The following is a 16,452-nucleotide window of genomic DNA, read 5'->3' as shown; positions in this document are numbered from 1 at the left end:
TATATATAAAAGAGAAAATTTGGTATTATAATTAAAACTACAAATTGGATCCGTGTAATTGGAGATTTTATATAGCAAAATATATAATTAAGTATGTATTGGAATCTACTCTATGGCCATCTATATTACTTAGCTGTTTTTAGTGATTGAATGTCCCGTTTTAATTTTGTTTGTTTGTTTTTATAATATCCTTAATGGGTGTTATATTCATCAAGATTTATAAATTTTGGTTTGTCTAGGTCATTTAGTCTTCCAGTGGAGAAAGTCTACTGACGTCATCACTCACTTGTTTTGAGTGACTCGTCTCCTAACCTTTCCAATCCTTTAGCTCTAGACACAGTGCAGTTAGTACAAGAGCCCAAGTGGAGAAAAAAGGCAGTTATTTCACCCCAATTTTTATTACTTTAATGAAAACTAGGTATAATTACTAGTCAAAATTGATGAGATTGCCAAGTATGGGTAGGGGGAATAAAAAATGGCGGATGTTTCAAAACGTTAAAAATAATTAATTTTGTAATCGGAACTCAACAACAATAGAAAATCTAAGAGAATATCATTTAAAGTAGTGTAAATTTGCTAAAATATAAGCCCTAATATAGCTATTTACGTTCAATAGTTCTCAAGATATAGTTTTTTTAAAAGCAACATTTCATAAAAATATTGTATGGAACGTTCTGAAAGATCAGTAGTTAGTGAATTTATTTTGAAAAATCTATATCTCAAAAACCATTTGACGTAAAGATGTCTATTACCACTCAAATTAAAGCTAGTTTAATGATCTATATAGTAGTTAATTACGTTTATTTTCGTAGGAGTAGTAGTTTTCACGATATCTGCTAAAATAAATTGATTTATAGTTGTTCGGACAAATTTTTATTCATATGTGAATATCATAAAAACTACTACCCCTACTAAGATAAGTGTCATATACTACTTTATAGTAAGTTAAATTTCCTTTATTTTGAGTGTTGGCTGACAAGTGTGTTATAGTTCTAGAGATATATTTTTCAAAAATCCAACATTTTATACGAACATCTAGAAATTAAAATGTTTTGAGTTTATTTTGTCAAATATCACAATAACGACTACTCCTGCAAAGATAAACGTTACAAATTATTTTATAGTAAATTTAACTAGCTTTAATTTAAGTGCTTGCAGACATCTGTACGTCCAATGATCTCTGAAATAATGTTTTTCAGCTATTCTCCGAACTACTATATAACGAATTTGTTTCAGCAAATATCATGAAAACTACCATTCCTACGAAAGTAAAGGTCATTACTTACTAAGCTTGCTTATAGTACAATTATTTAGCTTTAATTTGTGTGCTAATAGACATTTGTACGTCGAATGGTTATTAAGATATAGATTTCTCAAAATAGATTCACTATCTACTGATATTTCAGGGACATTTTTATGAAATGTTCCTTTTTAAAAAGCCATATCTGGAGAACTATTGGACGTAAATAGCTCTCTTAGGGCTAATATTTCACCAAATTTACTCTTCTTTAAATAATGTTCTCTTAGATTTTTTCTAGTGTTGTTGCTAGTTTTTAAGATATAGAGCTCCGAATGAAAAAATAATGTTTTTTTAACGTTTTGAAACAGCCGCCATTTTTTATTCCCCTACCTATACTTGACAGACTCATCAATTTTGCGTGGCGGTCCCACAAAATGAAGAACTTTGACCCCCAACCATGGTTAGGCAGTATAGGACTCCAATGGGGAGTCTTGGCCGGAAAAAAAAAAAAAAAAAAATTTGACTATTAATTATATATAGTTTTAATTTAAGTAAACAAAAATTGGGGTGAGATAACTGCCTTTTTTTCCTCCCCGGCTCTTGTACCAAGTGGTCTGTGCCGCTGATATGACTTGTGGCTATCGGATTTCTTGCATAGGAAGTGGCAAAAGCTCAAGAAGGCACTGGTGGTTTGGAAGAGCTATCACAAAGCCCGTTACATAAACCTATTGTTTTATACCTAACAATCATCTAGTGTCGCTATTAATACTTATCCATTGTGTTAAACTGAGGTAATGAGTATTTAACCTGTTAGTTTCACTGGTGTAGAAATGAACATCTTTTGAATTATGGTTGTTGAATTGTTACCTGTGCCCTGTTTGATCAAGTTCGGTTACATGGATTACTCTTAACAATATCTCTTTATGACTCGTATATTTCTGTAAATATATAATGCATTAATTTCAGATTTAATATTAGTAATCGTTTCAAGTTTTCGATAAAATATTTTTTGAAGTATTGTATGTATAAAAAGAAAAATTCAAAATAGATTAAGTATTTAAAATTCTTTTTCTCAGCTAGTATGAGTATATCGTTTTCTTTTATGTTTAAAAAACATCAATTAATGTTAGCAATAAATTATTATTGGGAGTATAATATATATATTATACTCTCTAACAAGTATTACGGGACTTATCGCCATTATTTTTTAAAGAATCCTTAATTTATGTTTCATCCTTTACCTCCACCAACGTTCCATCAGACTTAAAACCCTTGAGGCGGTTGAAACGTAGAAGAATACTTGAGTCCTATGGGGTGACTTATGGGGTTGGGCGTGACTGCCTATCTCATCACTTAACTTCAATTGTTGGTTATGAAATATTTCTTGCTTAAGTAATGAAACTAATATCCAACATCCGTAGTAGTTGTATAGACTTTTTATCCAGCTACCTAAGGTGGAATTAGAGCTGCCTTACTACGAAGTCACTTACATCTTTATCAGAAAAAAGATTGCATTCTTGGAACTAAAGATAACAGAAAGAAACAGATCTGCTGTTTTAAGCTTTGTATGATTCATTTTAAGGCTAACTAATACACTGCCAAAGGATTAACTTCAATTAAATTTAAATTAGACTAATATCGAATCTTTAATTGGTTTCTTTACGTGTCACTGCCTCTTCAAATTTATAATTCAGTGGTCCCCAACTTTTTTGGTGGCGGAACCCTTTTGGCAGTAGCAGGGAAATGAAACCACCCTGATGGTAGATGTAGGTTAACCGTGCCAAATGCCGTATTTTCAGCAAGAGCTAAGAAAACCTAGGATACCTACATAAAACCTGTAGTTTTCATTGTGTAAAATTGAAGAAAATGTGAGATGGTAAGGTTCAAAACCGTATCGAGTTGACGAGGAATGACCCATTCCTAAATAATTTGGCGGAACCACGGTTGGGAACCACTGATTTGTATCGTATGTAGTTAGTTGATTAAACACGTGGCACATTTTTAATCGTATTTTCATCGAAATCTAACCTGTAGACCGAAACCTGTATGGAAGGGCAATGTTTTTTTCGGAAGAATTTCATCCTAAATTTTGTCCCCCCCTAATAGTCCAAAAGTCCAAATGGAGGAAAAAAAACTATTTTTTCACATTGATTACTTTAAAGAAAACCACATACATTTAAGAGTCAAAACCGATGCCTCTGTCACCAATAGTGAAGGCGAATAAAAAATGGCGCCTGGAGCTCTGCTTATCTTATAATATATAATCTTACCCTGGAATCATTCACTACGTATTAATTGGTAACATAAGGCAGTCTCTGTTTAAATTCTGAGCTTTCCTCCATGAATTCACGGTATCAATTTGAATTCAGTTGATAGCTGTTGCAGAAGTCACTTAATTGATCGATCCCTCGCAGTTGTGTTGTTGATTGTTGAGATGATCTTTGTTGATTGGTTTCCATATCCCTGGCCCTCTGGATCTGCCGACCAATGACCCTCCTCCATTAAAGTGGTGGGGGTGAGATTCCCTTCCAAGGGCGACTAATCAGCTGTGAATTGCACTCACTGCAATAATCTGACAATAGCGCCTCTTGTCCGCATGATCGTTTAGCTCAACTAATTCTGGCCAATTGAAGTATTTCATTCATCAATATTATGAACCAGTATTAACCTTCGTGAACTTAAGTTCCTTTGATTCATAATTTATTTTTATGTTTCAATATTTACTATTCTGATTATTATTATTATTTACTTTTGGGTATATTTATATTCTTTCGGGTGTTACTATTTGAAAATCTATTTAAATATTTCATCATTGACCAGGGTTCGAACCAGTTTGTGGTTGAAAATACATTCTTTTTTTTGAGTATTCAATCTTTATTAAGTTGATATCTTGCCCTTGTAAGTTAGATTATAAAAGATGCGTGTTAATTTTTTTTATTGTAAGATTAATGTTAAATTTTTAATCATTGTGATGTAAAAGCCTAGATTGGCAATCAAAGCCGTTTTCTCTATTCATCCGTATCCCGTTCTTATCTAATGGCTTTGTTAATTGTGCAGTCTTGTTGATTTTCGATCTTGAAGTATTTTAAAACATTTGAAAAGTGAGCTAGGCTGTCCCACTTAAATTCAATCATTGAAAAGATTCTATAATCTTATAATCTTATAAATACACATAGAACGAACTCTAACAGCAGTCACAATTATTTTTGCTAATTATAGTCCAGTACTCTTAATCACATTATTATTTTAAAATAAAATTACCATGTTTATAATCCGTCATGCATATTAACTTTATGTAAATGAGTAAATATTATTCACTTATAAAAAGTAACCTTAAGTAGAAATATGTAAACATATTTACGTATTTATTTGAAGAATAACGAAAAACTTTTAATTTTTCTCACGTTATTCTCTGTAATACTTACTACAGGTATCTCTTAGTTGACGTTTATTGTTGAAAATTCATTTTCTACGAGACAGGATATAAAAGAAACAGTACTGTAATTCTCAACTCAACAAACCAGGTTTCCACACCAAATGTTCTTCTTGAGAATTACCATTTCATAAATCTGGGATTTAGAGTATGATGCTTACTTCACTTATCTCTTCATGGAACGTTGCAGGATTGGTTTATTTTAATTTTATTTAGTTTAGATTTATTGTTAAAATTTAACCATCTCCATACAAGTGTAGAAGTAGAATCGTTCAGTTGGTCGAAGGAATAAAAATTTGAATTCTGTAGATAAATCAATGATAAAAATCAAGTTTTGAATAATTTTCAAGTCGTCTTCGGTTGGCAGCTGCCTAAGGTTCCTTCGCAATTCCTTTTCCTAGCATTTCCTTATTCGTTTCGTGTTCTTGCCATTTATAATAGTGATGAAGCCTGAACCTTTCTCTGTTTATTGTCCTTATGTATTCCATTTATGGTAAGAAGAGTTATCCTACACTTCCCTATGCTGTGGTTAAAAAGTGGATATTTATCACCTAGGACTCTATTCTGATCAATTGATGTTAATATAGTCCATATAATAGTAGACCATTATTATATGGCAATTGAATGTGAAAAAATTATTGTTCTTGTTATTACAATAACTATTATAGGTTAGGGGTTCTCGGATTGTGAGAATCCGAATTTTTAGGATTGAATAATTTTGTGAATCCCAAAACTTTAACCAGTCCTATAATATTTGTACTTTTTCTTTTTCTTTCGTAGGCCCAAGACGGAATCCTATACTGCCCCTGTTGTTATATTTTAATAGAATGGAGATAAGGATATAAATTATTATTTATTTTTAAAAATCTATTTTAGATTCTTCAATAAATTTGCACGACTGAATGGTATCGCTATCTAGATCTGCCAACCCCTGGAGGAAATATGTATATATATGTGTATATTTGAGCTTTTTTTAATAAATTATGTTTAGAGCGTTCGTTAACTACCTGTTAAAGTAATGAGGAAGGATGTTCGAGCTCTTTGTTATCGTTTTTATCTTGATTGATTTGTAATTAATAAGAAGTTTCTCAAGAAAATTATAGAGAAGAAACAGACCTATAAACACTCGAATATTATCTTCCTTGGAGTTTCCAGAACTGTTGTTTTAGCACGTCATCGAAAATATACTCGTATTTTTTTTTAAATTTCTGATAAATTAAAAATAAGTTAATTAATAAATCGATCTTATAAATTAAAGATAAGTAAAATGTTACGTATGTAAAATTCGGTGAGTGATTCTCGAGAGGAGAGCAAATTTCGTTGATTCGTCGTTTTATTATGTATCGACGTTAACAAGGATAACTTGTCGATACTGCTTTATTTCATATCTCTTATCCATTTATTTAATACTTATGGTACTTATTAATTTTTTATATGCTTACAAAATTCTATCCATCCATTGAAAAAGAGAAAGAAATTAATATAATTTGTTGAAGTCCTTTGAGTAGCCTTCTATTGCCTTAATGATCTTGCAGAACTGCCCCTGACTACGACCTTGAACATACTCCGAACTATGTCAGCGAGTGATCGCAAGAACCGGTTTTCAATGAAGAAAATCTTATGGATGTAGATCCTTCCTGTAAATACATGTAGGGCCTGGAAAATTTTTAATAGTTATTCTTTTATTTAAGAACTGTGATTTTTTGTTTTAATTAATCCTAAGACTTAAACAATTTATATTTGTTAATCATGAAAATGTGTACACTTGGTCATGAGATAGCTAATATGATTCAGATGAATTCGTAAGTTTTATATTGAATTTTCGTCTATCACGATTACGAGAGTCATTGTTTTATTTTCTAAAGGAGTTGAATTTCGGGACGGTAGATTTTTGTATATATTAGAAACTAAATACTGAATTTTATTTATACCTGTTCTGAGATACCGAAGTTTTTTTTTTATTTTGAGAAATCTGTCCTGTATCTTCAAAGGATGTCAAATCACTTTTTATTTTCAAAATAATTGAACGAATAGGTCTGAATACATTGTCAGGAAGTGACGAAATTCCCATGTCACAGAAAGTATTGAATTTATGGATACAATAAGGGGGTAATGATTTTTAACCTGGAGAATACTATTCTTGGTTAAAGGTTGTGTATGGCAACTGCACAGCATTGGGAAACTAGTATATTGCCTATGGATACGATATTTATGCTGCTACACTATCTTATGTAGCCTTCGAAAAGAATACCTTGTCTATTAACATATGATACAGCACTTAGTTTCTAAAAACCTTAGGGAAATATTTATTTTAGGCTTTTATAAAAGTCTATTTTAAACGTAAAATCTAGTAAATATACAATGAATGTGTAAAGGTAAACATTCTTAAAAGTACACTTATTGTTTTTGTTACTGGTTTCTATGCATTATAATATCCCGTTTGATTTTTAATACAAATGTAAATATTTATTTTTGTATTCAATTTTGTTTTTTTGCTTATTGCATCATTGTTTTCTTCTTGTATTCTTCGGGAATATCTTTCCCGGTATCTGTTTTCTAACTTTCTTGGTCTTGATTTAATTAGAGACTACAGGAGAAAACATGTTGATTAAATATATGGTACTAAAATTAAAAGAAAAAAACTTTTTTCATTTATTTTCAATCAAAAATAAGTTTAACATATATTTTTTATCTCTTTATTTTCTTTAATGAAAATAGCTTTTTCTGTAAATTACTCCTTTTCTGTATATTTCTATTGGATGCATAATTACCCATGTTTCAAGGTTAATGATATGTTTTGTGGGAATTAATTCCACATGAGAAGCCGTTATTAAAACAGAGGTGTTTCCAGGAAATTAGTTTTTCGCAAAGGTAAGCCAAGGAGTATGAATAATTTTGATAAAATGTATACTATACTAATAATCGCCAACTTTTATTCAACTTGGTGCTTAATCGAATGAGCCGTTTTCGAAAGATGTGTGTTCATTGATTATGTTATTGCGTATGCCCAAGCAAAAGTAGTGAATTTTCTAATATTTCATAACACACATTTTACCCTAATTCCAACTTACCTCTAAATTTAGTCCAAATCAAATGAGCTGATATGAAACTAGCTGTGTCGAGGAAAATGTGTTAACGTATGCATAAGTAAAAGTAGTGAACAGAACCTATAATAGACACGGAACCAAAATTATACCTTGAGGTTTAAAACATTAAATGTGGGTAACAATGTTCGATTCTGATTACATACTTTTTTTAAAAATAATAGTAGCCAAGATTATTAGACCGTAACATTAGTTTAAAATCTTACATTTAATTATGTGCATTTAATTAATCAATTTTTTTTTAAATTCCTACATAAAGTACAAAGTTTCTCTTCAATAGTGAGGAAGCAAAAAAATAAAATAAATATATAAGTAACAAATCAAACATAAACTATTTAAATTGAAATATTCACTAAGAATTTTATATACGAGTTGCATTTCAATTTGATGAATATTATTTCGAATCATTTTAGTTCTACCAATGAATCATACATCTCTTCTTTTGAGAGGTTTTTTTTTTTTTTTAGTGATTCTAAATTTAAACCATATTCCGTTTCGAAGATAAATGACGTGTTGCTTTTGCAATACCTGAATTTGTGGGTCAGATAAATGTTATGTTATGATAAATGATAAATTGAACTTGTCTAAAATATTGGAAAATTGTTTTAATTTTCTGTATAATTACTATTTTCCATTAAAATTACTTATAAGACTCATTGGTTTGCATTTATGATTAAATTAAAATTATAGACATGTCGCCAAAAATGTTTCTTCTTAGCTACGTGTGGTGAAATGTTGCGGTAACCACTACTTAGATGTTCCTGCCATACATGTTACGTACAAAATGGTTGATTAAAAGTCGTTTTGGTTTAATTAATTATTACTAGAGAAATGACGCTAGAAAGGGATTTTGTTTGAATTCGGTATTGAACCATCTATGAAACGAGATTTGGAAGTACTTAGGTTTCATATTTGTTTGATAAATGAACATTCAATAAAAGAGTCATACGAGAAGTCTCTTCTAATTGACCTAGGAAGAAAATTACTTAATTTAAGTATTATGTATAGTTTATAATAACAAATTACAAAATTTGAGGTTCTACTTTTCAAGTTATGTAAAATGTATGAATTGAAAAAAAAATCCGCCTATCCGCCGTCAAAAAATCGGAAGGCATCCAACGATGGTCCTCGGAACTCGTCACTATCCGCCGTTTCTTTTGAAAATGGCGGCCGATTAAAGGATTCGTACGTCCATAACTCAATCATTTTTGAAGATATAAGAAAAATATGAAGTGTTTTAGAGTCACTGTCCCAATGTGTTAACATAGGTATCTCATGAAAGCGTGGAATGATTTTATTGTTTTTTTCTTTTTTGTTTTGTTGAGCTTCAGCCATCAATGGATGTCAATTTTTATCCGTCGTAAAAAACTCATAGGGCATTTAGCGATGATCCTAGGATCTCGTTACTACCATTCGCCATTTCTTTTCAAAATGGATGCCGATTGCCGATTTATACTACAATATTTTGGTCATTTTTGAAGATATAGAAAAAATATAGTGTTTTTTGGAATGATGACTATCCCAATGTACTCCATAGGTAGCTCATGCAATGTGCTTGTTCCGCTACAAATGGTAGTAGTATATATACTGCCTCACTGCAAAATTATTGAGAAAAAAAATTGTTACTAACTATTAATACTCAGTGACCTTTCATTTTAAATTTCATGTTGTTTGGTCATCTTATATTATGGCCCGAAACTGCGCGGTGGTCAGTTAGTTATTTTTTCTAGTTTCTTACAATTATTTTGGTAGAGCATACATTTTTTTCATTTAGAAATTTTATTCTTATATTATAAATATTTTTTAATGTTTAATTATGATAGTAGACATTGGTTTTGCTTTTTTCTTTTGGTTTTAAACTTAAAAAACTAGAGAATTTTGAAAACATTGTTTAATACATGATATTCATTTTTAGCTCTTGGAAAACCTATTGAGACATGCTGTGATGTTAATATGCTTAAAACCATGGACTCACAGTTAACGCTGGCTGCAAACTTTTTGAAGAGATGTCCGTCTTGTCTTTCAAATTTCTTGGAACACATTTGTAGTCTAACTTGTGCACCAGATCATTCTCGGTTTTTAAATATAACTGATATTGAAATAGCTGAAGACAAGCGTAAGTTAATAATTATATTTGTTTGCAATTTTATGTAATAGTGCATTGTGGTGGTCCCATTGTAATAAATAAAAAGCTTATTTTTAAGTTAACGTGTTTAGGGGCTAACTTACATTTATAGTATTATATGTTATTTTTAAAGGTCCATTTGTTAATGGTATTGAGTTCTACATAACTAAGAAGTATGTCCAAGGAGTTTTCGACTCTTGCAAACAAGTTTATGTCCCATCTATGGGCCAGCTCGCCTTGGATGTCATGTGTGGCTCATGGGGTTCATCTAGGTGTTCCCCAGAAAAGTAAGACAATAATAATCATTAACATAGAAGTAATTTTGAAGATTCTTTATGTTTTAATTTACTATTATTTATTTTAGGTGGTTCACTTATATGGGTGATATGAATGCAAATGCCTATGTTCCGTTTCCCATGGATTTCAAGTACACAGATGAACCAGTAGGAGACATGATTCCTTTAGACCCATTAATCATACCATGCAATGCCTCTAAAGATGTAAGTAGCTTTGATTCTTTTGTAGCTCAATGCAAAAAACGGAAGGCTTAGTGAAAATGGTGTTAATTATTTTTTAAAGAATTTAACCAAATTATTTTAAAGGTGAATGTAGGTGTTGAGTTTTTTGTGGAAGAAAGTAGAACATATCTATATAGATATCAAACAGCAACATAATTTGCAACATAGCTATTTCTTTTAAAGTCTCGTGTTACCTTAAAAAAAAATCACGAAATTGCTGAATACATAATTTGTTACTTAATAAAAAACAATAAGTGTTTCCATACAGGATTGTTTATTTTAATGACAAGATACTAGAAGAGTTTGATTGTCAAATATTGTTTTAACTTCAAAATTATATCAATTATGTTGATATAGGGATGATTGTAGGAGTTAACAGCTACATCTAATAATGATTGTAGTACACAGAATGAAGGAACTGTTTCTTTTCATTTTGATCTCTCATATTAGACTCTGATCATAATGAGAAGCTAGGCTCATATTAATGTTTTTTATTCACATTTATATTCTAAGATTAATAAAATGAAATTAAATCATTTTTTCTTTTTTGTTTCTTTTTCAGAATATTAAACTTTGTCCAAATCATTCATCTGTTGCTTACATTTAACCTGTTTGTTTATAAATATTTAAATTGTTTTGCATTATTCACTTTTTTGATTTGTTATTCAAACTTTATTCACCTCTGAATTCATGTATACAAAAGTTGTTATTGACTTAACAAAGAAGGAAGAGGGAAGTTTTTGTCTTACTGGGTTAATATTGACTATGAAAGTAATGCTTTGACATGAATTTCATGCTTCCTGAATTAATATTAAAAATTTTTGCTAGTCTAGTCTTCTAAAAAGAATTAACATAAGTTTTCTAACATTTTCATTGAGGAGACTTACAATAAATGTTTTTTAAACTAGGAATTCAGTTAACAATTATATTTTTCTTCCATTGCTTTATTGTTTATTTCATTTAAATGTTTTTATTATTCGAGTATAAAATGATTATATTTAGTAGATATACTCTCAACAGAAAAAAAAGAAATTAAAATACCAATCATTATGATTTTTCCCCATATTCTAGTGAATACAATTTTTTTTTTGTTTATTCTGTGGTATGAATCAGTTTCTTTCTAGGTTTTATAAACAAAGTCTACCATAAACAAATCATTTCTGTATAAATAAATTATTCATATTTACCTCGATAATTCTTCATTCACCTCAGGTTTTTTGATCAAAGGTGGCCTCCTAATTAGAAGTAATAGCTCCTCCTTTTTTCATTCTGTGAGACTGCCATAAAATTTTGATTCTCCTGGTTGGATTTGAACTGGTATCACTGCAGTAACAAGGTAGCTAGGGTTAGACTTAATTCCTTCGGCTGAAGACAGTACATAAAGCGGATCATTCTGGTCATCTCGCTGCCTGTCTAGAAAGTCTAAAAGAATTCAAACTGAAGAGATATTTACCTATAAATAAAATTGCTCCTCAAAATAAGTATTTTTCTCTGTGATGTCTTTCCGGAAGTTGTGTCCTTACTCACTTAGTCTTGTCTCCTCCATATGGTGTCCAAGCTATGATGGACGTTTCTTTCAAGCCTTTTTCGAACCTCAGGTGCAGTTAGATGGCAATCCCTTTATGCTGAGAGTGTATAAATTTATTGTCAGATTGAGTTACTTGTCTTCAAGAATTGATGGAGGGCTTTGTGAACTTTGCTTCTCCAAGCTACAATGTATCAGGCACTCTAGCTTTCTTTAAGAACTATGCCTTCCTTTGAAATAAAAATTATTTCTGCCCAGAATTGATTAAGAACCTTTTTAAATTAAAGATGTTGGAATGTACAAAAACTTATTTATAGTTGAAAAGAGTTATATAACGTTCTGAAGACAAATTAGTGCCCTTTAGATCCCAAAGGGAATTACTTCAATGCACACAGTCCAAGCTTTCCCTGTACTAACCAAATCACCCACAAAAATGAATATATCAATCTTTTTTGTCTTCTTTTTTCATTTTTGCTGAGCATATGTATGTACTTGACTAAAAAATAAAAACTGACCAGAGTACCTCAAATATGGTCTATTTCTTTCTTCTTAAACTTATTGCTTCTATCATCTATCTATTTTTTTCTTAGATTAAATGTCTTATATTGCCTGACATTATTCCATTTTTTTGTTGTTTCTATTAGCTATGAATAAGTATTGTGGCTGTAAGTTGTTATTTCTGTGGCTCTATTATTAATTTTTTATGTTGTTATTCAATTTGACATTACTCTACTGGTATCTTAAAAATAATATCGCTGGATGGTACTTCATAAAAATCAGAACAGATGGTAAATGGGTTGTTTTTTTTAAAAAATTTTTTAAATAGTTTATTTTATGAAATCACATCATCACAATCAAAATCTTATTATATATGACTACTTAATTTTTTTTTAGCATTAGTGATAAATATATAATAAATACAATTGTAACTATTTCATGTATGTTTAATCTCAATTATTGATACCTAAATTGATTTTGGATTAATCTTTGAAATTGAATACATTGCATTATGGTTATAAAAAATAACTTATAATAGTATGAATGATTTAAATTGAGGTTTTTATTTTTTCAGCGGGATACTCCTGCTTGTAGCTGTATGGACTGCGAAGACAGCTGCCCTGCACCTCCTCCTCCCAAACCTTTACCTCGACCATTTATACTGTTTGGTCTACCAGGAGTCCCCCTCATTATGGCTTTGATATTTGTTGCTGTCTCCAGTATTTTCATCTCTTTCATCTGTTGGGCCCCTTCTCTAAGTAATGGTATTGACAAACTTAAAAATTATTTTTTCATGAAAGATTTATTGTATAACATGCTATATCATCTAACTGAATGTTAATCTTTATCACTGTTAATAGATTATAGGCATGAGTGATACAGTTTACCCACTGTTGTGAATAAGGCTCTAGTAGCAGGTTAAATTTATTTTAAAAACTTAAATAAAAATAGTTGGTATGATAATAATTAAAAATTTTAATTGATTGAATAGATTTTGATTCTTATATCCATGAAAGTGGTTATTCTTTTCGTTCAAGTTTTTATGTTATTTTAAAAGTTTTCTACACCTAATTGTAAAAATTAATTAATGTTCTTTATAACGCAATTTCTAATTATTTTAAAATAACTGTACCTATTATATAAACTCAAAATAATTTCTTTATAAAAAAAAAATTAGAAATTTTTTAGTCATCGATGATTCGGTAATTTTTACATGTTTTATAACACTATAATATATAGTGTTATAATGTGCAGCTCGGTTAAAATGTATGTCATTTTGAATTTCACTTCCATTAATCTTACTTTTTATGTAATATACACCTGTGCATATTTATGGTAATCTATGTTTCATAATTCATAATTATTTAATGTTAAAAGTATAAATAATTATTTTATAGTCACAGTTCAAATTAATTTTACTATAAATTACATTTATATTTTCCTAGAAAATCTCTTTCGATGTTTTAAAACTCAGAATAAAAAAATAATATTTTGTATATATATTTTATATGTTGATATTAATACAATTATTTCTTCTGTTGTTAATTCTCCAGAATACTAGCTTCATCTCGAACAAACAGTGTGATGTAGATTCCAGATTGCGATCAAGATATTTTTGATTTATTTATCATTGTCAAGATTTAAAAAGAAAAAAAAATGTAAAATTACTATAATACCTTAGGTCAGTATTTGATAAGGACGGTATTGCTTCTTGACCATTTAAGTAAGGAGGTGATGAAACCTGTTTATGAAGGATCATGTATAAGGGACCAGTTTATAGAGGTAGAGGCTGTGTGTGTGGTAGTAGGTCTTCCGACCCCATAGTCAATTCACTACTGATAAAACAAATTAAATAAGTTATCTGCCACCACCAGTTTCAATATAGTCCAGTGCCCCATACACTGTACTATACTGTTACTTTCAAGATTAATGTCATTTCTGAAAGCCCATCTTTTCCTTACCATTTTATTATATCTGCTGCATTCAGTTTCGTCTACAATGATATATTTATATTAAATTCAGTCATATGTTTTTTATTAACATATTAACAGGATTAAAATCGCCTTTTAATAGTGCTGAAAGCAGTATTTTAACTTGATTATAGTTTTCTGTAAACAAAATCAGAATTATTTTTTGCTAAAGAAGTAAATAATCTTCTCTGGAATTCGTTGTCAATGAATGTCAGACAGATTACAATTTGTTTTTTTTTTAATTCTATCAAAAACAATGCCAGATTATCTTAAGCAACATGTCCTGATATTATTACGAGATAAAGTGTGGTGTGGTGGATAAAGTCGACTAATTGTTTCAATGAGATAAAAGGCACATAATATTATCAATAAATTTGAATATATCTATACCAGCAAGCAAATTATATAAATTAATGATTAACCTTTTTTAGTGTTTTCAAGTTAGAAGATGGTATTCTGGAGTATTAACCTTCTTTATCTTATGTCATGGAGTATAACTTTCATACTGCATGTAATGAATGACACTAACTCATGAATGAAATCCCTTTTAATCTGCATATCATTTTTTTCTCTAATGAATTTGTATGGTTAACTGGCTGATTGTTCTATTTTAATTTAATATTTTTTATTTAATTTATTCTTCTTGCTCTGTTGCTCATTGGCATTTAAATTGCCTGTTCTGTTCTTTAAATATGATCATTAGAGGGTCAGCTGAAAAGTTCTTACTTCTCACATCATTCAGTTATTACATTTTATCATCTGCTCCTTGACATGAATCGTATAAAACTTTTTTTTTTTGTATTGGTTTCAATATGTATTAGTCCTTATTATTCTAACTAACTTGGATGTACTGTAACACTGCCTAATTCTAAATAATTCGATTAGTATTTACTGCACTTTCTTAATCACACTTCTACATTGGAAGTTAGAGCCCATAAGTTGTACTATTACGTGTAATTAAAATTTTTTGTTCCTGAAGATGGTATTTGAGCGGAAACATTGAACATTTTTATTTATTAATATTGGTGAAATTTTTACCTTTAGAATTGATATATGAAGTAATCATCATGCTAAAATCCCTAGAAACAGGAATACTTATTGTCGTGAATAAAAACAAAGCAATAATCTTCTGTCAGTGAAAGTGAAACTTAATTGTCATTGTCTCCCAAAATTTTAATTTCTCATTTTGTTCATGTTGTTTTTTAATCGGCTAGTCTACCTGAAAAAGATCCACAATTATATCTAATCATTGGGATATATATATAACTTTAGCATTAATTATTGTGTATTTTAATTGTGACCACTGTCCTACCCATCATCTCTATGATTTTTTCGACGGTCGTCTATATCTTAATCATGTAACAGAATAGTTGTTTTAAAATTTGAAAAAAAGTAAAATAAGATAATATTCCGTTTGTTTTAATTGTTTAAATATTTTTCTTAATACTGTCACTTACCTAAAAATACTTGTTTTACTGTTAATGTAATTTTTGTCAATCAGGAATTTTTCCTCTTTTGTACTCCAAATTGTAGTTAAAGTATTTATCTGTTGGGATAAGTAAGAACTTTTCAGCCAACATTATTATAGAAGGGAATAAATATATTTGGGAGGTATCATTTATTATTTTGTTGTGGGACTTTTATTGAACGGAAATCTAGGTTTGGATTGTCTATGTGCCTTTAGTGAGTGTTCTCTTGAGAAGAAGCAAAGAAGATGATTCAGTCGGAAGGCACATTAGAAGAACTAACCCAAGGATGGCGATGGGCGCCGATGATGAATCAAGTCCCTTACAGTCTAAACGTTCGAGTAGGTTCATGTACAATATTCTAATAATTATCGCTATATTTGTCACAACTGTGCTTTGCATTCTTTTTCTTCCTCATTCTTTTCTTCAAGCTTTATGCTTTATTGAGTTGAATGCCTGTTGATGCCTGACTCGTTATGGTTATGCTTTTTGTAGGTCTGTTCAAAATGCTTTTATTTATTTTTCAACATCTAAGTTAATATATATTTCTTATAGTAATGATTTAATCCTTTT

At 29.9% G+C, this 16,452-nt stretch overlaps 1 protein-coding gene across 9 annotated transcripts in view; it reads left to right on the top strand.

Moving 5' to 3' along the window:
• Npc1a (Niemann-Pick type C-1a) overlaps positions 1-16,452 on the top strand; it is a 91,250-nt gene that overhangs the window by 41,975 nt on the left and 32,823 nt on the right. For 6 of the 9 annotated variants that reach the window (XR_010843000.1, XR_010843002.1, XR_010843001.1 and 3 more), the window contains exons 4-8: positions 9,693-9,893; positions 10,036-10,189; positions 10,267-10,402; positions 13,018-13,207; positions 16,098-16,220. Coding sequence is in view for 6 of the 9 variants with exons in the window: in XM_067045930.1 (XP_066902031.1) it covers positions 9,693-9,893; positions 10,036-10,189; positions 10,267-10,402; positions 13,018-13,207; positions 16,098-16,220 (804 nt within the window). In the remaining 3 variants the exon portion in view is untranslated. The remainder of the gene's footprint in view (positions 1-9,692; positions 9,894-10,035; positions 10,190-10,266; positions 10,403-13,017; positions 13,208-16,097; positions 16,221-16,452) is intronic. The other 3 variants (XM_067045929.1, XM_067045932.1, XM_067045931.1) reach the window with 3 other exon arrangements.

Source organism: Halyomorpha halys, unplaced genomic scaffold, assembly GCF_000696795.3.
Source record: "Halyomorpha halys isolate HHAL.00 unplaced genomic scaffold, Hhal_1.1 Scaffold453.1, whole genome shotgun sequence".
Taxonomy (NCBI): Eukaryota; Metazoa; Arthropoda; class Insecta; order Hemiptera; family Pentatomidae; genus Halyomorpha; species Halyomorpha halys.
Note: the sequence above shows the minus strand (reverse complement) of the source record. Positions and strands in the feature narration are given on the sequence as shown.